Source organism: Octodon degus, unplaced genomic scaffold (assembly GCF_000260255.1).
Source record: "Octodon degus isolate 3935 unplaced genomic scaffold, OctDeg1.0 scaffold00189, whole genome shotgun sequence".
In the NCBI taxonomy this organism is placed as follows: domain Eukaryota; kingdom Metazoa; phylum Chordata; class Mammalia; order Rodentia; family Octodontidae; genus Octodon; species Octodon degus.
Window position 1 is genome coordinate 2,022,973 of NW_004524765.1, and position 23,599 is coordinate 2,046,571.

Here is a 23,599-nt window from a genome sequence, read left to right on the forward strand (position 1 = left end):
GTGTTTTCAAGGTCAGATCTCGTACACGGGGTTATGGCTTCCTTCAGTGAGATACATGTGTCCAGAAATCAGGTCCTGGGAAGGTGGCAGCACAAAGGCTGGTCAGCAGTGGGACAGGAGGATGTCTGGGACACTGTGGCCAAAGGCAATTCCTGAGGCAAGGTTCTTACAAGGTAAAAAGTTCAGCAATACATGCCTGCGAGGGTTTCTTAGTGTTTCTCTCTGGGCCCCACTTTGGTTGGGCCTGTCTATATGAACATTAGTGGGTTTTCCTTTAGCTAGAAAGCAGGTTTGATTAGGAGCAAAAGGCTCCTAAGGTGTGTGCATGTTTACTGACAAGAAAAAAAAAAGGAGAAAAATAATTAACAAGCAATAAATAGCACACTCATTTTAGATTTCTGCAAATAAGCCCTTTATTATAATGAATACATGAGATTGCTTTCTGTCAGAGAGTAAATGAGTCTTTACAAGCTAATAAAGTTTTTTTTTTTTTTTTTTTTTTTTTTTTCGCAACCGGGAATTGAATTCAGGCCCTTGTGCTTGCCAGGGAAACACTTATTCCACTGAGCCATCTCCCCGGCCCCCACTAATAAAGTTTTAATACCTTGACTTACTAGGGTGATTGAAAATTTAGGGGAAAAAGAAAAATTTCTGATCACATTTCTTGATCTTACCAGACACAAGCATAATAATGCCACATAACACAGACCTGTCGTTTTGTCAGTATGTTATTCACAAGTTTTCATGGCTTCCCCAACAGCTGACTTAGGGGAATAACAAAAGGAGACACTTTCAAAGCCCTCTGTGATGGAGCAGAGGAACCCTCGCTAAGTAGCTAGTCCAACTGGATTTTTCTCTCCCCTTTTCCACTAACTTGATAGACTCAGCAAATTCTTTTCACTGTAAGCTCTACATACAAAAGCATTAATGAATTATGGCTGGGGAATTAAAGTAGCCGAGGTGAAAGCACTCGACATGCAGTAAAAATGCACGTAACGACTAAATCACAGAGTATAAAATCTGAGCAAGCTAAGCTGGCCAGAATTATAAGAAGCTTAATGCAGAAAAGCTCAGACTCAGAGATTTATGTCTCCATTTTTCGTGGATGCAACACACTTAACAGAATGTGTTACACAGAAAGAGCATGACAAATAAGCACAGGAGGCAGAACATGAGGCTTTTCAAATGCATCACTTGTCACCATCTAGATGTAAATCAGAGCCCAGACACTGGCTGTAACCAACATCTGATGGCATCTAGGCATCGAAATGCACGGGCACCTGAGGGTTACCCTCACAGGCAATGACAACTCGCCTGGTCCTCGCCATAGCCCGATACCTGCACGTGGGGGAATTTCCTATCTCCCTGCAGTCTGTGACCTTCACAACACCTTCATGACAGTTCATCAAACCATTCTTGCACCGGATATTGGTGGTGCTGCAGATGCTGCGAATGTTCCAGATGTCTTCGTGGATGAAACTGTTGAAGCGCTTACACCTTGGACTGGTCATCTTCCGTCTCTGCATCATCAAGTTACAGTAGCTGTCATTGCCACCTGTCTCCTGGGGGTCCACGTGCTGCCGCAGAAACCGCTGGTACATGCGATCCTGGCCATCGGAGGGCTGCACCAAGCCGAGCACCAGGGTCAGCAGCAGGAGCAGGAGCAGCGAATGGGTCCTCTGCAGAGCCATAACCACCTGCGAGGTGTCTAGAGAGCAAGAGAGGGGTCAGAGAAAACATGGTCAGGACTCAGCCCTGGAGAAACACACTGAGAACAGCAAGCTGGCCTCTCCTTGACTCCAGTCTCGTCCTTAGCCCTTGTTTTTATGTGTAATTTCCCGACTTTTCCCACCCTTACCTCCCTAACAGTGCATATTTTACAAACTGTATTTCTCTGAAAACAGAAGCTTTTGTTATTTTCTAGACCATACTTGGTGCAGCCCTGATGGCATTTGGTTGCCCAAGATTGTGTGGTCAGAGCATACAAAAAGATAAAGGCTTGGGAAGTGGGAACAAACCCTTCAAAAGGGAAGAGAAACTGGGATGGGAGAAATGAGAAAAGAAGGAAGGAGAAAATATATATGTTACGATAGCTACACTACTAATGTCTATTAATTTCCTGAAAAGGTTTGCATTTATATCTTTTCTTTCTTTCTTTTTTTTTTTTTTTTTCCTCCTCCTCCTCCCCCCTTCTTCTTTTTTTTGCAGAACCGGGAATTGAACTCAGACCCTTGCACTTGCCAGGGAAGCGCTTATTCCACTGAGCCATCTCCCTGGCTCCTGCATTTATATCATTTGATCAATTTTTCATGCCTGTATCGTATAATCGCAACAATTTCTTTGAAGGTAACAATAAGTGCTTAACCATTGTTAACTTTTCTGTCTTGGTTTGAAATTTTGAATCATTGTGTTTAGGGATTTTTTTTTTTTTTTCACTTTAAAATAAGGGAAAGGCAAATCTACACAAATCTGGACTTATCGGCCTTTTCAGGTAATTACGTAGTATGATCCTTGGGGAGCGCTTTGGTCCCTGGAGGCTCCACTTTGCATTGAAACAGGTCAAGGGGATTTTACATGCCGATTTCGTACTTTACATCTAGGAATTAAGGGAAGTGGAGAAACGAATAGGGTAAAATTTCAGTCTGGCCTTTCCTCTCTATTTTTCTACTGGTGTAAAATTGGGGAATTTTTTAAAACATTATGATTGTTGTATTTTTTAAAAGGGGGCGGATGTTGAAGACTTGCTCAGAACCGCCTCTCTCTACCAAGGTTCAGGGGATGGAACCGGGACCAATCAAAGACGCTGCTGTCACCTAGTGGTCACTCCTGGGATTAATATCGACTGTGATTCCCCTGTAGTCTTCCAGGGTGGAAAGGCCGACTGATCCGAGCACACCCATTCCCTCCTTCAAGAAGGGAGCAACCTACAGCAACAATGACAATTTTTCAGAGTCAAATGAACCATTTTTAGTTGTACAGCCTACGGGCTGGCCCCAGCAAAGTCTCGATTCAATGTACGAAGACACTGCTGTTCCGTCCTTCCAAAGGTCCTGCTTCATGATGACCGGGTCAACTGTCTGAGGGATTGAAATAAATGCCTGCCGAGGGACCTGTCCTTCAGAAGCCTCTCCTTTGATTAGTGACACTGGCCAGCAGCAAACAACTAGCTCTTAAGTCTCGCCTCCTATCCATGGTCATCTTTTTGCCTCTGCACATAAAGACATAAAGCTCCTTGTCCTATTACTGTGTCTAGTTATACCCGCAGGACACTGTTAGGAACAGAAGAGGTAAAGAGACCTGAGGAGGAAGGGTGTCAGGGGAGGCTGGGGCTCCACTGCTCCTTGAGGTCTCCTTGCTCCATGGGCACAGCCCCTGAATGCACACTTGCACTTGGGTTTTAGCTCCAGCAGAGCAATGTACTTGGGTGTTTTTTTCTGATGATTCCTCTAGCCTTACACTGTTTTCATCTACTTGTGCTCATTCTTTTTGTGACCAAGGATATAGTTCGATTTAGTAAGAAAACGGACTACAGAAATGACTTAAATTATTCATGAGAAAGCAAGTCCTTGCCAGGTATGGTGGCACACACCTGTAATCCCAGCACTTGGGAGGATGAGGCAGGAAGATCTCCACGAGTTCAAGGCTAGGCTGGGCTACATAGTGAGTCCGTGGCTAGCCTGAACTATAGAGAAAAACCTTGACTCAAAAATAAGAACAATGGGGCTGGGGAGATAGCTCAGTGGAATAAGTGCTTCCGTGGCAAGCTCAAGGGCCTGAGTTCAATCCCTGGTTCCACCAAAAATAAATAAATAAATAAATAAATAAATAAATAAATAAGAGCAAAACTTCCAGCTGTATTAATCACATTAGTAAACAAGACAGAAAAATACCTGATGGCAGTAGTCCAATATAAACCTCAGAGGGTGCATCTCAGGGCTCCAGCAACAGCTGAGCACAATGTGACCTCCGAATCACCCCAACACATGCTTTCTGGTCAAGGTTGGCCCCAAAGGTTATTTCTGCATCATGATACACTGAAGAAGTTCTCACAAGGACGTGTACTTGGTGCTGAGATCTCAAGGCCCGGGGCAGGGCACACTAATGGCACAGGTTGGGCCCTGAATGCCTCCCCCAGGCACATGTGTTAAAAGCTTGGTCTCCCAGGGTGGTAAGTGGTGTTGGCTTAGGAGGCAGGGCCTGGCAGGAGTGAAGAGGAAGAACCAGCCCAACGCCATGCTGCACGCAGGTACCATCTCAGAGCTTGAGTTTCTGTTTCCTTAAGTTTGTTTCTCGTAAATGTTGCTGTAGTTACTTAACCCAATACCACCCATCTCTTGTCATAAGACCGCTTGTTCCCTACATAAAATGTCAAATACCTTTGTTCCTTTGTCACAAGCTAAGCCCACGCTTCACAGGAGTATTTCTCTAGCTGCACTGCATCTTATCAGAAAAAAACTAATCACCCCCCCACCCTCAGGCCTGGAACTAGAACTGTGTAAATATTCTCCCCTCCTGCCCTTCAGGGTCCAGGCTTGGTCATGTACTGGGTGCCTCTGCAGCTGGCCTCCCTGGATGACAAAAATAAGCACATTCACTGGAATAGGAGGAAGCTGGGCACTGCGTGGCAGGGTGCCCTGGAAGGCGATTCTGTAGCTCCAGCGCCTTCCTCTTCCTCTCGCTGCTCCTGCGCTCCCAAGAGGCGAGCAGCTCTTTGGCCATGTTCTCCCACCACAATGTTCTGCCTTCACGAGTCCAGAAGCAACAGGCCAAGTAATCAAAGAAGTCAGAGGACAAAAGCTCTGGAACACTGAGACAAAATAAACTTTTCCTCTATTTAAACTGATTATCTCTGGCATTTTGTCACAGGGACAGAAAGCTGACTAAACAGTGTGTGAACTCAATGAAATTCTTTAAACTTCTTTTAGCATATTTCCTTAGAAGTTAAATGATCATAACAACATCTTTCTCTTAAAAGGCTGTGACTAGTAAAGGTTAAAATTAATAGAAAGTATTTATAATAATGTCTAGCATATAGGACAATTATTATTCTTACTATTTTGTTTTTCTTGTTTTCCTCTACTGTCTTCAATTGGGGTAAAACAATGAATGACTAGAATTGAGTTTCAGTAGAGATCACCGACTCCCTTTACGTCATAAGAGTTTATTGGGTGTAACTGGAAGTCTGTTTTAAATTATTCACTTGAGATAAAAAGACTTTCTGTAACTGCCCAGTGGTGCACTCCTATAATCCCCGCAATCAGAGGCACTGAGGCAGAAGAACTGAAAGTCTGAGCTCAGAAAGTTTGAGCCTGGGTAATTTAGTACCTTAGTGAGACTCTGTAACATAATTTTAGAATTTAAAAAGGGCTGGGGAGACAGATTTGCATGAGGCCTGGATTCATTCCTCCATACCACAAAAAGAGAAAGAGAGACTTGATTATAGTTTTTCTCAATGCTGAAACAAAATACACAATGACACAAGTTAAAGGACAAAAGGTTTATTTCAGCTCATAGTTTGTAGAAGTTTCAGCCCAGAGCCCACTGGCAGGGTGGCATCGCAGAAGGCACTGCAGAGAAGAAACAGTCCATGGCAGGGCAGGGCAGGCAGAGGGCAGCAGCAGCAGCAGCAGCTACAGCACTGGAGGCAGCCTGCCTTTCTTTCTGTCCCTTCTTATTCCATCTGAGCTACCTGCTCTGCAGGTGGAGCCCCCATAGCTAAGGTCGAGCAGCTATAATCCCAGCATCACAACCTTAATCCTAGCATCAAATTTTATATCTAGCCATCTCCAAAAGCCCCACCTATGAGGGCTTGAAGCTTTAAAGCTTTGGGGGGAATCTAGATATAAATCATAACATTCTGCTCCTGCCCTCCTGAAGAGTCATACACATCCCTTTTTGTTGAAGGCAACCAGTCCATTTCTAAGAGTTGCCAAAGTCCTAGTAGTTTCACCACTGTTATAAAGTCCAAGTTCAAAGTCTCTTCTAAGATTTAAGGCAAACTCTTAGTTGTGAGCCCTGGACAAATGAAAAAAAAAAAAAAAAGTGAAACGCTTCCAACATACAAGGGCCTAATCTAAACACTGCCATGCAAAAGGTACAAATAGGGCTACAGTGTGGAATGGGATCAAAGCAAGTCCAAAATCCAGCAGGGCAAACATTAACTCCCATAGTCCCATTTCCAGCATCCAAGGCAATCTGTGACACAACATGAAGTTCAGAGGGCTCGGGTGGCTCTGCCCCTACAACACTGCCAGTGGCTGTAGCTCCCACGGCTACTCTCTTGGGCCTGCTCTGCTCCCTCCTTGCAGTTTTCCTCAGACAATCCCCATTTCTGGCTTCTCCAACTTTCGAAGGTTTCCAGCACACCTTCGGTTTCACACTCACAGCCTCACGCTGCCCTCTCAGGGGCACACGGTCTGGTCTTCCAGGCCTTCTTCTGAACCCTGGATAGAAGTCTTCCTGATCCCATAACTCTTGCATTCTGAATGCAAGAGTTAGAACAAGCACCACGTGGACAATGCCAAGGTGTGCCACCAGCTGAAGCAGTGGCCAGGCTTCCTTCCCTGTTGGCTATAGGGGTCAAATGCCCGGTTTGGTTGGTGTTATGAACCTAATCCAGAGGCACAAATTTCCTAGCCCTCTGCCATTCTGAAACATGGCTCTGGGGCTCCCTTCTCAGAGAAAAATTTTTTCCCTTTCAATTTTGAGGCTGCAAAGGGTGATTTCCTGATGGCTCTCATGATGTCATCAGGCCATCTTTTCTACTCTGCTCTGCCTTCTCAGCAACCGACTTCTCTGCACCTTTGCTGCTAGACTTTCCTTTCTGGCCAAACTTAAAATATTTTTAATTATTCTGCTAGATTCTCTGCTCACAGATCTGGCCAAAAGTCCCCAACAGTAGCTGGGCCACTGCCTCAACATTAGACTGCCTTGATATTTCCTCTAATAGTCAGATGGTGCCCCACACTTAACCTCAGTTTCAGATAAAAGTCTCTGAATGACAAAATGCAGAAAAATTTTCTGCCAAAGCATAGCACACATGGTCTGGAGTCCAACAGCCAATGCAGTCCTTCTTCCAAGTAGAACCCTCCTGTGCCTGGTCTTTACCTGCTGCATCTACAGCAGTATTTTGGTCTTTTGAGCTTTGACCAGAGTCTCACAACAAGCACAACTTGAAGTATTCCAAGGCTGCTTACTCAACTGGCATCACCAAGCCTTTCCAAATGCCTCCCACAGCCAGTTCCAAACACTCCTAAGCCACATGGTTATCATCACAGCAACGACCCCACTCTCAGTACCAAAATCTGTATCAGTCAGTGTTTACTAGAGAAACTGACAACATGAGTTGTACAAATATGTAAGAATTTACAAGACTGGCTTATAGCAGCTGCCCAGAGTCAGAGGTGGAAGAGTGTGGGAGGTATGCCTGCACGGGAGGAGCTGGGGGATGGGGCCAAAAGCTCAGCTCACTGCAGTGTCCCCTCCCTGTGAGTCTGTGACCAGGAAGCCCAAGGGTCTGTCGTGCAAGGCTGAAGAGTCTGTGCTGTGAACCAGAAAACGATGTGCAAGGTGAAGGGGACCGGAGATCCTCCAAACAGCACAAGCGAGCCTTCCTGCTTCCTTTTCCACCTAGGTGGCAAACCGTTGGTTGCTGTCACTCCCACCCAGTAAATCCCAGTGCATTTCAACAAATCCCCTCAGCCACACTCAGAACTATGCTGACCTGATTTAGTTGGGCATTTGTTACTCAGATTGACCCCATCAGTTTACTGACAGAATAAGAGACCCAGAGCAAGTGGTATTCTGAGATCTGGCAGTCAGCTGCAGACCCTTTAGCAGGTGAGGAAGACCCGATCCTGCAGCCGTGCCGTGCCCGTGGAAGAGGCACTTCCTCTAACGCTAAAGCAGGGTATGCGGGGGAAGCGCTTCACACGGTTAGGTATCGTCACAGCAACACAAAGCTGCCTGTTTTCACAGCTATGGCAGGTCATGACATTATGTTCCCCATCAAGACTGAGCAGGCAGTAACTGCAGTGACCGTGTCTCTCCTCAGGAAGAATGCAGATACTTGAGGTAGTTTCTGACAATAACTATTTTTTTTTTTAAGAAAATTTTATAGACCATTAAGATCCTTTAAAAACCACCATAGATCTACTCCATATAACATTAAATATGAATGCTCCAATGTCCAACAATGAAATGGATTTTCACCGTAAATTTTAAATGATTTTTAGAGTTTTTAAAATTATTTGTTTACAGATCATTTATGATTTGCTATGGCTTCTGTGGGTCTTAAAAAAAAAAAGATTTCACTATTTAGTTCAGGCTGACATTGAACTCACTATGTAGTGCAGGCTGGCCTTGAACTCAGGGCCATCCTCCAGGCTCAGCCTCCCAAGTGCTGGGATTATAGATCTGCACTACTGCACCTGGCCCAGCCTGGGCATTTTGTGAGACACTGCCAAAAAAAAAAAAAAAAAACCAGCCAAATAGCTCAGTGGATTAAAGTGCCTGCTGAGGCAGACACAGGGGCCAGGAGTTTGATCCCTGGGCCTGGGGTGCTAGCCCCACCCCCAGTAACTGAGACTGGGCATGGTGGCACGTGCCTGTAATCCCAGTACTTGGGAGGCTGTAAACAGGAGGATCACTACAAGTCAGATCTACACAGTGAGACCCTGTAAACCCTGTACACCCTGTCCTAAATACAAAAAAAGATACATCTTGATATTAAATTAATTATTTTATGTTGTACTTCTCTTACAGTAAATCAATAAACATTTTCATCTCAAATATTTTTGAAGGCATTAAGAAGTCCAAAGATCCTGGCACCAGGCCTATAATGTGGCTAACAGTCCTGGGAGAATGTGAGCCTAGAGGAACAAAGGAATCCAGGACTCTCTCGGTGACACGAAAGGCACGTGACCTAGTGGGTGAAGCGCATCCTCTTCCTAATCAGCGTTTGGATTGAGCCAGCTGGCCCATTCATAAGAGCCATGGACAGCTCTGGTGTGCTGCTGGGTGCCCCGTAAGGCACGCTAACATCATTCACAATAATGAAGTAAATTTCAGTTGACAAGTTTCCACGAAGCACATAGACTGTAACTCATGATGAATTCAAGCACAAGTGTTCTTGAGAGTTTATGGAGAAAGTGATACGAGATTGCAGAAGGGACAGGTGCCCTTAAAAAAATAAGCTGTCTTCACAGACAGCTGGTTCTATCTCCCAGCATGCCCACCTGCCATGCCCTTTGCCTTTAGGTGGAGGGTTTTTAGGCTCCGGAGTGTATCCTCTCTTTCTGGTTTTTTAAAAAGCTCTTGTCCAGGTTTCACTGATTGATAATCAATTACATTTCTCACTCTATAATTGACAAGTATTAACTTCTTACATAAAGAGTAGTAGTAAAATAGAATCCCAGAGTTGAAAAATTACAAACTACAGAATAAGAGACTGCAGTACCAAAAGAGTCACTAGGTGGCAGGAATAGGAACACTGCCAATGTCTCCCCTGGAGTGGCACAGCTGCCCGGCCTAAGGTACTAAATGTGAATGTGCAAGTTGTGGGGCCGCGGCTGCATATGGAAGGGCGCTGAGCTGTAGGCCTACTTTATCTCCCTCCAAACTTTTGATTACATGTATTTAAACTAGGTTTCTCTCTCTTTCTTTTTTTTTTTTTTTTTTTTTTTTTGGTGGAACCGGGGATTGAACTCAGACCCTTGCACTTGCCAGGGAAGCACTTATTCCACGGAGCGATCTCCCCGGCCCTCCCTCCAAACTTTTTATGCTTTAGACATTAAGGCCAAAGACACCTCACTAGATGCAGATGCCAAGGCAAAGGCCGCAGTCTCATACCTGACCACAGGACATTACAAGTATTTACAGGTTTGTTGCAAGGCTTCACGGGTACTATTTCCAGGTAAGTCACCACTCATGTGACCTTGGGCAAACAACCCTGTTTGCTTGTGCCTCCTACCGGTGCATAATCACAGGTGGGCGGGGGCCATGTCATTCACCTGGAATTGTGCCTGCCGGATAACAGACCTTAAGTAGTACTTTAGTGATGGACTTCATTCTCCTCACTAGGCCTCAGTCTTCTCATCTAGAAATCAGAGCTGCTAACTCCAAGGGCCTGAAACGTCACAGTTCTCATGAAGCACAGCAGAGCCATGACCAGTCTCAGGAACAGCGGAAACATGAAGACAAATTAGTATCAATTCAGTTGGTGGCACAAGGCATCAAGTAGAACAACAGATAGCAGGGGGACCTGTGGCCCTATTTCACTGAGCTGCCTTTAACCCTTAAGACTAGGTGTGCAGGCCAAACCAACATTTCATTACAGTTAAAGCAGAGAGACGCTACCCTATAGGTTTGTCTCCTAAAACATCTCTCACATTTTGGAGGTGGAAAGCTTTCAGGTTCCAGTCTGGCAAGCCCAAGGGGTAATTTTGTTTCTGACTTTCCAAATCTTCATATTTATTTTGTACCACAGTACCTAAGGTTTCCTGAAGCTTATTGTAAACCTGATTCCCCAGTACGTCCAGAAACCTACCCCCAGCCCGCAGACAGCATGACTGATGACATAAACACCTGCTCCTAACTGCCTCATCCCCATATTCAATGTGGTATTTGTCTAAATCTAGGTAACGCAGAGTTGTTGGAAAACAAGGACAAGCCGATTATCTGTGGCACAGAAATGGCTCTGCCAAGTCAGGGTGCCAATCCCCACTTGTCCACACGTGTCCTCCTATGCCCATACACATACCTCACTTGACTTTTGCCAGTGGAACTGGCACCTACTGCTCTTCAGACTCACTTTACTGACTCAAACAGATCCTATAGTCTTCACAAGAATTTATGTTCTCTTCTTCCCAAATGCAACAGCTACATCAACTTTAGCATACCAAGGAGTTAACTTCATAATTTACTAGTGAACTATGGTTACCATTTTCAAAAGTACAGTCTCACCACTCCCCAAAGGGAAACCATAACACCAAATCATGCTTCCCCTCCATTTCTCTTCCTTCTTTCTTCCATTCAACCTGCCAGTGTGCTTTCTTTTTGTCTTTTGACCTTTGTTTTCAAAGGTCATGCAAGCCTCGCATGGTAGCACATGCCTGGAGCCCCAGCACTTGGGAGGCTGAGGCAAGAGGATCACTGTGAATTTGAGGTCAGCATAGGCTACATAAGCAAGTTCAAGTTCAGCCTGTCCTACAAAGCAAGACCTTATCTCAAAAACAAAACAAACAAAAAGGGCACCCAATGCTTTTTGAAGGGAAGAAAGTAGGGAAGACTAGTAGACAGTGCTAAAAGCGTATTTTCTCTTCCTTTCCTTGACAAGGAATCTTTATAATATGGACAGAAACAGATGTCCTTCAGCAAATGGTTTCCTAAAACTCTGGAGATTTTTAATCACAATTTAGAAGTTCTCCCTAAATTAGAAATTCATCCATATGTGGACTCTCCCAGAAGACCTTTATGTTTATTTGTTTTACTTTTTCTCACACTCATTTCCTTTCCTATTCATGAACTTGGGCCCAAAAGACCTAAGAGAGGAGAATCAATCACATGGATGAATGGCTAGAAGTAGTACAGATATAAACAAATAGAACAGATTACCCAGGAGGAAGAATCTTACAAGAGTCTAGCTGTTTCCCTCCAACTGCAAATGGGCTCCAGTGCTTGTTCTGTGGACACAGGTTCCCGCTGTGTGACCCCAGAGACTCCTCCTGGTTCTGGTGGTACACTATTTGATATAAAGGAGAGGGGCGAACAGATATACAGGTCCCTAGACCTGGCAGAAACACGCAAGCCATGGGCGTTCGTTATACTGGGCATGCCTGGGTCAACTATCAACCATCTGAAAGGATCAGAAATTGGTTAAGAGGACAAACTTTTATAAACATGGTCTTTTGCCCAAAAGCTGCTTATATTTCTGATGTCCATAGTTCTTACCCTTTCTCATGACAGGATTGAGTTTTCCTAATTCACGGGCAGTAGCCTGGATCCATAAATACTGTCTCTGATGTCATGTGCCAACTCTAAGAACTGCCTTGGAAGAAGTCTGCAGAGTAAGCTATGATCTCCCAGTAGGACACTTTTATATTAAAGTATTTGTCCATGTAATTTCATTTCATGAAAGTATGCTAAGCAAGTTATTCCACAGAACCACGAAATCGCCTCCGGAAAAGCTTGCGTGACATGTAGTATTACCTGCCACACACTTTACCTTCCCAGCTACCATCTCCAGAAGTATCTTTACTAAGATGTTAACTAGGCTTCCCCTTCCTTTCATCCTTACCTGTCCACAACACAGTATTCCTGAGCACCCAATCTTTTGTTCCTTGAAGGACAGTTGCAAAAATAATTATCTCTAACGTTAATGCAACATTCCTATTGTAGCCACTCAAAAAATTCAGCGCCTACATAAAAACAGTGTGCTGGCCATCCAGAGAGCTCAACAGATGAAAGCGCCTGCTCAGGCAGACGCAGGGACCAGGATATGATCCCTGGTGTGCCGTGTCAGCCCCGCCCCCAGGGTGCACTGAGACCACGACTGAGACTGGGCGTGATGGTACACACCTGGAATCTCAGCGCTTGGGAGGCTGAAAACAGGAGCATCACTATGAGTCCAATCTGTATAGTGAGACCCTGTACACCCTGTACTAAATACATTTTTTAAAAAAATGGATCCACAACCATGTTATTTTCCAAATCCTCAGCTCTTTGTTGTCATCCGCCCAACCCAGAGTATTCAATCTGCCCACATCTGAGAAGGTGACAACTAAGGACAACTGCATTTCAGGCAGCAGCTGCACTTGAAATCATCTTAATAATTATAATAATCAACTTTACCATTTGTTTTATGAAGCTGTCATCTATCTGACTTGCTTTAGTCATTGCCAAGACTGTGTGAAGTAGGTATTATCTAAGTCTGGTGAACACTGCAGACAAACACTGGGTGTGACATCAAGCCTCTGATTGCAGGGAGAAAAGGCAGTCATCTTTCCAGACTCAATTCAGCAACACCTTCTCTGAGTCCCGAACAATCCTCTCCAACTCCACCCAGTCCTCAGGGGTGTTGGCTGCTTCTTTCTTTGTAGATTCGCTGTACTCAGTATTCACTCCTATGGAGACACCCGTGAAGCAGAGACCCCCAAACTGATGGCTTGAACTGCTTTGACCTGACTTCTATACATCCGGGTACGTGAGAGAAGCTGGGGGGGGTGGTGCGCTGCAGGAAGCCTGTTTGTGCGAGAGCCTGACACCCCTGGCAAAGGATTCATCCTAATAAAAAAGCATGTTAAAAAGCAGGAGCAACATACCAAAGCCATGGAACAGTAGGGAGGTGCACAGTATGTGCTATTTGTGTCCCCTCAGTCCCAGGGAGAGGACACGACAATAAAAATCTGAGTAATGGGGTGAGGCGTATAGTTGGATGGCAGCATGCATGCCTAGCACGGGTGAAGTCCTGGGTCAATACCCAATAAAATATGCACGCAGAAGAATAAAGACTGTTCCATGTAATCCTAGACTCAGAAGCACAGAGCCGACAGTGGAAAGAAGCCCACTATTACTGCTGTGTTTAGTTTACTAGGGAATAGCACTACACCTTCCCCATTTCAGCTGCCAACGACAGGGTTTTCCCACTATTATATGCAGACAGGCACACACAGTCATTAAAGCTGACTTCTGTCTCAATGCTCCCCACCCCAAATTCACTACAAGGTTGGCAGGGACGGTTTAGCGGGTGGAACTACTTTCCCTACGTGAGGACCTTGGTGGGCCAATTCTGCGGCAGCGGAGCATCAGTTCCACTGTTTGCTTGGTCAAAAAGGAAGAGAATGCACGGCAGGGATAGGCTCCTTACGGAGAGCTGAAGAAGAAAAGGAGTGAAAAGGTGACTTCACCAGAGAGACAAAGGGTGACCTTGCAGGTATGTTTACAACCTCCAGGAGCCTCCCGAACACTCGCAAAGCACGTGCTCGGATCTGAGGTTCTTACAGTCCAAGGGGGGTGGATCTGGTTTTGCTTCAGGTTGGAGTAACCAGGGAAGAGACCATTAACCACAGCTCCTTTAATAGTAAATTGATCTCACTGCCTCTCCATAGACGGAATCCCCCAAAGATTATTTTATTCATCTCTGTACTCTTAGTACTGAAATAATGCTTGACACTAGGCCCCAAATTCCTGTTAGTGTTGCTTGTTGCTTCTAGGAACCGCACTGTCTGCTCTCATTCTGGAGACCTGTACCATGAACACTCTCCTGGCTTCTCTTCAGGGTTTACAGACACTGCTGGGCTTGACAGAAGTTACCACTTAGGCCTGATTCCCAGGCGGAGCAGGAAGGCTTCAAGGTCCTGGCAATGCTCTGCTTCTAGTTGACTAATAGTTCTCGAAATGTTGCTGATGTGCCTTCTTTTTGGGGGTATCCATCCTGGCTCCAGAGCAGAACTCCTTAGAAGGCTAAACTCTTCAAGCAGTTGCCAGTAACTTCATGTACTTAGGGATGTGCTTTACTTTAAAGCCTATATGAACAACAGGTTCCTGTTTTTGTTTGTTTCATTTTCCCAGGAATTGAGCCCTGGGGTCTCTACAGAGAGAGCTATATCCCCAACCTATTGTTTATTTTTAAATTTTGAAACAAGGTCTTAATTACCTGGACTCAAATTTATGACTTGGTCTCTTGGAGTGCTGGGATTCTTGGCCTGTGCTGAAGCAGCAGACAAAGAGGATCCTGACAGAACAAATGACTCCGCATGTCTCTAGGGAGACACCTGTCCTCCTCAGAGTGGGGAATAAGACCCTGAGACCACTTTTGCAGCATTTCTATCCTACAGGGCAAGTTTTCATTGGAAATCAGCAAAAAACAAGATTAGAGAAGTGAAAACAATGATTAACAATACTTGAACGATGATCGCAGGGGGCAGGAATTCCAACAGAGCTTTCCAAAGCTGACGTGCCCCCTGCAGGACCTCACAGCCACACGCACACAGGGTTATCATGTGTAGCCAGGGTTATAACCGTCAGCCCCTCAGGAAACTCCATTACATCAATTTTCCCAGGCGGCCTGCCTGCACAGCTAATCCATATTTGTCCAGTTTCACCCCTGGAGGAAGTTTCCTCTCTCAGTGCCACCAGCCTGGCCTTAACAGCAGCTCTTGGTACTGGGAAGGGCCTGAGGACTGACAGAAGGAAGGAGGGCAGCAGGAAGATCTAGAAAAGGACAAAGGTCCCCAGCTTCTTAACTTTGGGGGCACATCCTTGTTGGAGCTTTGGGGACTACACATTATAAACTAAGTCCAGATAATGTCTGGGATTGTCCTTGTCCTGGCCTTTGAGTCAGACTGGAACCACAAAATTCCCCACTTTCTTCTGGTCACAGCAGAAGCGCTAGGACTAGTGGTGCTGTGGAGCTCTTGGGCCAAGATGAACCCTGCTGAGGGTGATAAGGCACCTGGGAAACTAGTTTCCTTACTGCCCCTTGTCTGGTCCTTGCAATAGTGCTTCATTCTCGCCAGCCCACCACAACCCCATTACTGTTCCTGGAAACATTCACTGCGCATCAACCACTGTCACTGACCCAGATGTAATCAAGTACCAAGGCTCTGGCTGCCTCCTGGCCTTCTGTTCCCCACCAACAACTGGTCATCCCAGATCCCCGCTATCTCTTGCTCTTTCTTTTCGCCATGTGTCATAACCCCAGGCAGGAGGCTGGAACCCACTGTGGGGTCTCCAGTATCCTATCTTTGTCCTTGTCCTCTTCCCTTCTCCCTGCACCCTCACCCAAATCCTGAGCTAACAGAAAAAAAGTTAGAGTAGTGAGGAGAGGACAAAGCAAACCTCCATCAATGTTTTCCCTACGTACTTGTGCTTCAGGGGAACTGGAGCGTCTGACAAGAGGCAGATATGCGTCCATCGGTGCTATCAAATGCCAAAGTGTGTTCTGTCAAGGGCTAACGCTCTAAGTTTTCCAAGAGCAAAGAGAAGCAATGGGCCATGGGACCCTCATGTGGGGACTCTACTGGCATCCAACATAGTACATCAAATGTTCAGTTTCCTTTTGTGGGAAAGCATATCATTTACAAGCGGTACCTATTTTAAATGAATAACAGAGCATTTTTTAAACAGCCACCAAAGCACTGAGCTCTTAAAAGCCACCCACAGTTGTCTGTAAGGAGGAGAGCTCCCGGACTCACGACGGGGTCTGCAAGGTCTTACAGCCACTGACTGGCTCACTCCCAGGGAGGGCAGCAGTCAATTCCCACTGCCGGAGAGGACACGAACAACGTGGCCCCACTCTGCTTCAGAGATGAGGATGCCGCTCTAACTTAGGCACACACACGTGCATGGACACAGCACATCACACCATGGCCTCAAGCACCACTCAAGGCTCACAGGCTCCGCCAGAGCAGCCTCTGATTTTAGCATTGCCCAACGCTGCTGCGGAACACGATCAGGCACTTGCTCTACTCTGGCCCTGCACCTGAAGATTGCGGAGAGCTCATACTTGCTCATACCCTTGCCAATACAAAAGGGCATTTTGTTTTCGTTCTGAACTTAATACAGGAAGTTATATTGAAATAGGGGAGTTTAAAAAGCATCTAGGGTTCAAGCATTTATGTTTCAAAACAAACAAGGAACCAGTTTACTAGTAAACATTATATCTTTGTCAGCAATTTAACACTTGTAAAGTAACGGACAATTGAGAAAAGCTACATATTTTTTTAAAGTTCGGACAACTTGAAAGTCATTCCTATTTCCTGGAATCTTTTCCTTTGTCTCTCGCCCTGAAGCTAACAGCCCTTATGCACAGCAAGCAAGACACCTCCTATCACTTCTCAGTTTGGGCTAAGATCAAGTGTAGCACCTGTTCTTGTCAGGCATTCTCCTTCCAGGGACTCTAGTGGCAGTGTACTTTTCCCTTTTATATAAAGTATGTATGTTTGATGCTGTCTGTAGGGCTAATTATAAAAATAGATGATGGGAATGAAATACACATTCTCTCAATTTACGTTGTAAGGCTAACATTTCAGAGTCTATAAACATGACACATATGGTAATTCACAAAAGCCAATGATTAAAGGAAAAAAAACCCACATGATTGAAGGATCTGGCCCCAAATGGTGGGGCACTGTTGCCCAAGAGGTCAATGGGGACAAAGTCCTGTATCTCCAAAGACAACAATTAAACATTACCTTTTCAACAAACTTTCGGTTTTGGGCCCATCCCCTCTTTCCCAGTCACTCTTTGGAGAACAACTGTTTACAGAGCTCAGCCTTTGCTCAAATACAGATTTCATGAAAACTCCTGAAGGTTTCACCAGCTCACACTGGCTCACTTTTTACCCATCTGACTCAGTTTGAGTCATAGGCAAATGTTCTCAACAATACCCTGACAAACGTTTCACTGCTTCTAACCTGACGACCATTCTCCGACCACGGCCATGCACTGTTTGGTTCCTGGTGGCCCTATCCTCCCTGCCCTGCTGTAGTCACCTTCACATTACTGGAGTACTTTCTTTTATTCAAGAGCCACACGACTAACACTGTACTAGTCCATGCAATTATAGAATAAGACAGATAAGATGGAGAGGGACCTCTAAGGCCATCTGTCAATCCCTCCCCCATTTTACAGAGGAGGAAACTGAGGATAAGAAAAAAAAAAGACACTAATTGCCTAAGGAACAGAAAATGTCCTTGCGCATTAACTAGCTGGTAGCTGTGCAGTGAAGTAGTTCTTTGAGTATCCAAGGCTGCTTCTCCAGATTTGGCCATATGCTAATTAGATAAATATGGCACCAGGTTGTCACTTGGCAATAATATTCTTACTGTGACAAAGGGTGGGTCTTGGTTCATATGAGATCTACAAGCGTCAGGAGAGTGGTTATTTTCTTTTCTTAACGATCCTTCCTAAATAAAGATGTTCTGATTTGTGCATTGCTGTTACCATTTTCTATGCTGTGTCAGAGCAAGAGAACGGGAACCCTGGTGTCCAGCAAGAAGGCTTGAAGCACAGGCTGCTGGAAAAAAGTTTCCAAGAATTTCACAACTCTGGCTCAGGGTGGGCCAAGGGTGGGGACGCAGAGAAAATAACAAACAGCAGTCCCTAAAAGTTAGTTTAGCCAGCAAAAACTGGATGAGGCCTGCTGCGCAAATCTGATGATCAATCTGAGTACTCAGCAAAGTTCCCTGAGTTTTGAGCACTCGCGGGCCTCCCGGGGCTTCCCCGGTTCGAAGAACCTGCGGTCCCTTTCGGAACCTGGCTTGTATGACAGAGACCTTCGCGCAGGTATCTGCTCAGCTGCGGCAAAAAAGCAAGGCGGGAACTGAACTTCTGTAAAAATCTACCTTTTTTTACCCTCTTCACTGGTCAGCTCCGTGGACCGGACGCAAACGCCCCTGCAGCCCCCGCCCGCCCGCCGCCAAAGCGCTCCTGACTGAGGTGCGGAGAGGCGGGAGGAGCGAGCATCTCAGCCTCCGAGCCAGGTGGAACAAATGGGTAGCGAGTGGAATGAGATTTTATTTCTCACCCTTCTTCCCAATAGGCTGACCCGAGCTGGTAGAAACCGCAAAGGCTTCCTTTTGAATCCCGCTTTGGTCGCGCGTGGGTGGGCGGCGCGCGTCCCCGTCTGAGCTCCTCCGAACGCCGGCTGCGGGCGCAGAGGATCCTGCTCCCAGCTCCTCGCAGCTGCACCGCGCCCTGACTGTCCCCCACAGGCCTCTCCCACCCGGACCCGCCTACCCTGCCCCCGGAGCGCTGGCGAACCCCGCCTCCGGAGGAAGCCTGGGGTCCACTGCACCGCCTCTGGGGGACCCCACAGGGGGAGAGCGGGTACACACACACGTGCACACAAACACATACAGGAGGTCCCCCCCGGGGCGGAGCGACCAGAAACTCAGAGCGCTTCCTGCCAACGTGGACATCTGCCACATAAGTCATACAGTGCTGGTTTCTTTGGTAGAACAGTCCAAAGGCGAGAAAGTTTGAACGAAACTTAACTTTACCTTGTAGTTGCTAAAGAAGAGGAGGGAAAAAGAAAAACAAACCAAAGAAAAGGGTAGTTAAAAACGGGCTCGTCCGGGATTTGAACCCGGGACCTCTCGCACCCAAAGCGAGAATCATACCCCTAGACCAACGAGCCAGCATGTAGAAGTGCCTTGTAATACTGCCTGTGAATTATATTACTGGATTTTTGCACTGGCAACAGGCCATCTGGCTGTTTCAGCATGTTCTTGGGTTGTTGTACTGTCCTTGTGACACGCAGTTTTGGCCTTATTTCTTCCACATTTGCCAGGTTCCACGTCTGACTGTCCCTATCCTTGCTGGTTTTCATAGCTCCGCATCCTGGACACACAGCAGCTGGATGGGGTGAGGCCAGTCAGCTTTCCAGATCGCAGGGCTTTCATCTGAGTTTCACTAAACTTCAAGGGGCTAGCAGAGCGCCGGGTCACCGGAAGACGAAGCAGAGCTGCACTGTGGAGTGTGGTCCTGAGCCCAGAACAGACACAAGACACCCCTACCCTCAGTTTGCCACCTTTCCCGCTAATGAAATTCTAGAGGGGAGACAGGGACATCAAGTTCAGGAGCCCGAGGAGGCTGCAGGTGAAGCCAGTTGGCTTCTGTTCTGACTTCAGAGGCCCCGGGCAGTTTCCCTGAGAGGTATCACTACTCCATCTCTCCAACCTTTGCCTCTATTGTTTCCTCTATCCGAAATTCGAAATTCGCTCTCCCAGGGTCATTCCAATTCACATTAAATCCTTGCCCTACTTCCTGTTCTGCCTTAAGTCAAAATCTTTTTTGTAGAACTATATAAACAAAACCTCTAGGTAAGTTTAAAATGTCTCTTCTTAGGGGATGCAGGAATAGGAGAAGCAGAGGCTCGCTGTCCCAAAAGTGCAAGGAGGGTGTGTGTGCACACTCTGAAGTTTTTCTGCACTGTCCAGTAGCCCTTGGTCTCTTCTGGTAGCACCCTAAGTGGGATCCGCCTGGTAGCTCTAAGCCAGTCGTGCAAACGTTTTAGAGACCTAGCGTCCAAGCCGCAACCCAAAACCCAGTTATTTACTGCAAAGTGCCAACACTGCCATTAATTCTGAATACTGAGGTTTTAGCTTAGAAAGAAAAAAGCCCTCATGCATCAACATCTTTTGTCTTAAAAGAAAAACACAATCACAGAGCTTTCAATGAAGCAAATGGGTTTTAATGAAAGGCAAAAGTTGCACTTAGGAGCTGGGGAGATGGATCAATGGAATAAGTGCTTCCTTGGCAAGTGCAAGGGTCTGAGTTCAATCCTGGTTACACACACATACACACACACACACACACACACACAAGGTTTGCACTTGGAGTGCTAATACACAGCTATGTGGTCTTGGCTGACATATGCATGCTAATAATTTGTCAAACTTTGGCTTTTATTCTGTTTAAAAGCAGCACATGTAACATTCAGGTCGCCTGTGAAGTCGGTTTTTTGTATCAGATTTGCTCTGATTCAAAGCTGCAAACGGCTGCTGGCGAGCATAACGGGATCCAAACAAAGTAAGAGAAGCAACCCCTAGTGCTTTCACTGACTTAAAATTATTTGGCAGAGAATTCCACACTTTAGAATTTCACTTTTAGAACTACCACTTGTGCTGTCCTTTTATCCCTTCTTTCAAAACCCTGCAGTTTTCTCTCAAATATTTTGACATCAGAAAACATCTTTTTTGCTTTTACCTATACTTTGTAGGTTTGTGTTCTGTACACTCTATCTTCTCAAGTTTTGAACTCAATTCATTTTTGAACATAGAATTTATTTTTACAGATAGAACTTTCTTGAAATTCCAGTAGCTCCATTTCCAGATTTCCAAAACCTAAATCAGTGTAAGCAGGAAGGATCTAGTTCTTCAAATTTGGCTTTATCTGGAAAAGTGAGAAAACACCAGGTTATTTCCATTTTACACAACTGTAAAAGCCTGCTACCAAAATTCTCCTTTGCAGCTGCTACAATGCTAGAGAATTCCTTCCAGATTTCCTGATGGCTTGTAAGATTGTCTGCGAATGTTACCTACCAAATTTTCTAAATGTATTTTTAGATTCAGGTAATATTTCAACTGCTCACTCTCAAGGGCTTTTTCAGAAACCTGCAGCTTTCTCTCAAATATGCTGACATCACAAGACACCTTTTCTGCTGTTTTTACCTATCCTCCGGAGGCTTTTGTTCAGTACACTGAAGTGTAGTGTAAAATCTATGAAACAAAAACATGAGATTGGTAAGCCAGGCCGTGTCAGTGAGCTGTGGATATTTCTGCCCCTTTTCATTCAGATACAGTCTAATTTCATCTGAACAGGCTACAGATCTCTCCAGGACTCCTTCTCTGCTCAATCACCATGTATTGTTGTACATAAATACAGCATTATATTGCACCTGCACCTCATCAAGAAGTGCTTGAAGCCAGGCATGGTGGTACATGACAACACTTGGGAGGCTGAGGCAGGAGGATAACTGTGAATGGAAGGATAGCCTGGGCTACACAGTGAGCTCAAGGCCACTGAGTTCAAGGCCAGACTGAAACTGTACAGTGAAACTCTGTTTCAAAAACAAAAAAGTGTTTGACACCACTAAGGGCACCAGCCATGACTGGAGCTCACCATTTTTTGTGACAGCTTTTAGGATACTGTCTACATTTTGCTGATTTCCCTGGCACAAATAACTGCTTGATAATACAATGAAATTAGATGACTAGATGTTTCACTTCCTTCACAAAGAACTGTATGAAACCAGAAGTTGCCCCTTCATGCAAGATGCCCTAAAACTAGTAACTGAAGCCACCTTCTCTGGCCCTATGTCTTGTGATGGAAATGCCTCCATCAGAGCTATCCATCCCTGTGTTCTTCCAGGTAAAGCAGTTTCACCAGCTCTTCTCTCATAATGTCACCAATTGTGTAAGATCACCGCTACCCTTGCGTGATTATTTACATATGTGCTTTTATACAGGAAGTAACAGGCTCCATGTGAGCTGCCGATCAATACCACTTGTCAGGTGCAGGAGTTGATCTTTACTGGTGTTTCCACTAAGTGCCATCTCACAGATGCGTCGCATAATTTTATCCTTGTTTAGGAAATCGTGAAGAAAGAATTACTCCAGATAACAACCATTTTCATAAAACCCTCAGCAGAGGAGCTGACCGTGTGTTGCAACGCACAAGGAAATGTAGAAGCAGGCAGCTGCCAGAGGGTGCTTTAGAGCAACAGGGGCAAACACGAGGGTACTGGAAGTGGTGCTTCCTCAGTTTCTTTCAAGAAACTCTTTCCTTTCGGTTTGACCAAGTTCAGCAACACTTTTGTGAATGGTGATGCTTGATGTGTGACACACACTTTTATTACACAGACTATATAACGGTTTCTCACTGTGTTCACTCAATCCAAATGACTTTGTCTACGTGGCTTAGAGTGACCTTCCTGTTTCAGTTTTGGTTTGTTTTTTTTTGTTGTTGTTGTTGTTGTTTTTTAATCTATCCTAATGCCAAAAATAGCTAACACTATTAGTTAACACTAAAGAATTGCATAGTCCTTGATTCAGTCCCTGGCAGTTATTCTCAGCTGGGGCTCCTTTTAAACTTACTGACCACAAGTACAAAGAAGCAGTTTCCCACTGACCACCAGGCTTTGGGCTGCTCTGAAAAACATCAACTGAGTACATTTCCTGCCTTGTGGAAGTTCTGCTAAAATCATAGCCAGGTCAAGCAAATATAGATCCCTGCTCTTGTTTTCATATGTTCTTCACAAACAATGAACTATGACGCTTCAGATTTAAATATGCCAGGGGACCAGCACTTCGTGAAAGGAATGTTTTTTAATTAGAACATCTCTTTGCCAAATTTCAGGTTTTTTTAGACAAAGGTCTCCTTAGGCTAACCTTAAATTCTCTGTGCGGCCCAAGCTGGCCTTGAAAGCACTGTGATCCTTCTGCCGCAGGATCCCCAGTGCTGGGTTTACAGACATGCACCACCATGCCCAGCCTTAAAAACGACACACCTTAAATATTAGGTATTAAAACTCAAATTTTTGTAGGAAAATTCGTTCGTTAATAAAAGGAATGTACTAAACCTCACAATCAGTTCATACAAACACACACCCCTTCCCAAGCAGGTATAGCTGCCAGACACACCCAAGGCTCTCCTCTCCAGAGTTGTTCCCAAGAGGGCTAAACCCTCACAACAGGTGTTGTGCACCACACTTTGTGCTCCCTACAGACAGGGCGCTAGAGTGGGTGGCGCTCAACTTCAAAACAGCAGCTCTTCCTTCGAGCCGGAATCGAACCAGCGACCTAAGGATGGCCACACAGCACTCTGCTACAGTCCTCCGCTCTACCAGCTGAGCTATCGAAGGGAGCACGAGCGATGCGCTCTGGAGCTCCCTCTTCATAACGAGAGCCACAGGCGGGCGCGACGAGCAACAGACCGGGCTCACACCACACAGCCGGTTTGTGGGGCGCAGCGTCGCGGTCGCGGGGACAACCTCGCGGGGCTGGCGCGCCGCCTCCCACAGCAGGCTCCGCACAGAGGGAGGCGGAGCCTGCCCGGAGCCCCCGGCGGGGCCGCGGGCCCGCGGTCGTCGCGCGGG

At 45.8% G+C, this 23,599-nt stretch overlaps 1 protein-coding gene and 2 non-coding genes across 4 annotated transcripts; all 3 read right to left on the reverse strand.

The window, feature by feature from the left end:
* Positions 1–388: 388 nt before the first annotated feature.
* On the reverse strand, positions 389–18,708 carry LOC101569703 (ribonuclease 4). Of its 2 annotated transcripts, none has more exons than XM_023704158.1 (2): positions 18,527–18,708; positions 389–1,708 (listed from the first exon to the last, which is right to left on the reverse strand). In XM_023704158.1, the coding sequence occupies exon 2, from the start codon at positions 1,689–1,691 to the stop codon at positions 1,257–1,259; it is 435 nt and encodes a 144-aa protein (XP_023559926.1). In that variant the 5' UTR covers positions 1,692–1,708; positions 18,527–18,708; the 3' UTR covers positions 389–1,256. The 2 variants fall into 2 exon arrangements, with proteins under 2 accessions (XP_023559926.1, XP_023559925.1); XM_023704157.1 differs by lacking the exon at positions 18,527–18,708 and adding an exon at positions 11,633–11,737.
* A 358-nt stretch (positions 18,709–19,066) lies between these two features.
* Positions 19,067–19,138, reverse strand: Trnap-ugg. The gene has a single exon. It is a non-coding gene; the product is annotated as a tRNA-Pro (tRNA).
* Positions 19,139–23,275: 4,137 nt separating this feature from the next.
* Positions 23,276–23,365, reverse strand: Trnay-gua. The gene is given in 2 exon segments: positions 23,276–23,311; positions 23,329–23,365. It is a non-coding gene; the product is annotated as a tRNA-Tyr (tRNA).
* Between the last annotated feature and the right edge of the window lie 234 nt (positions 23,366–23,599).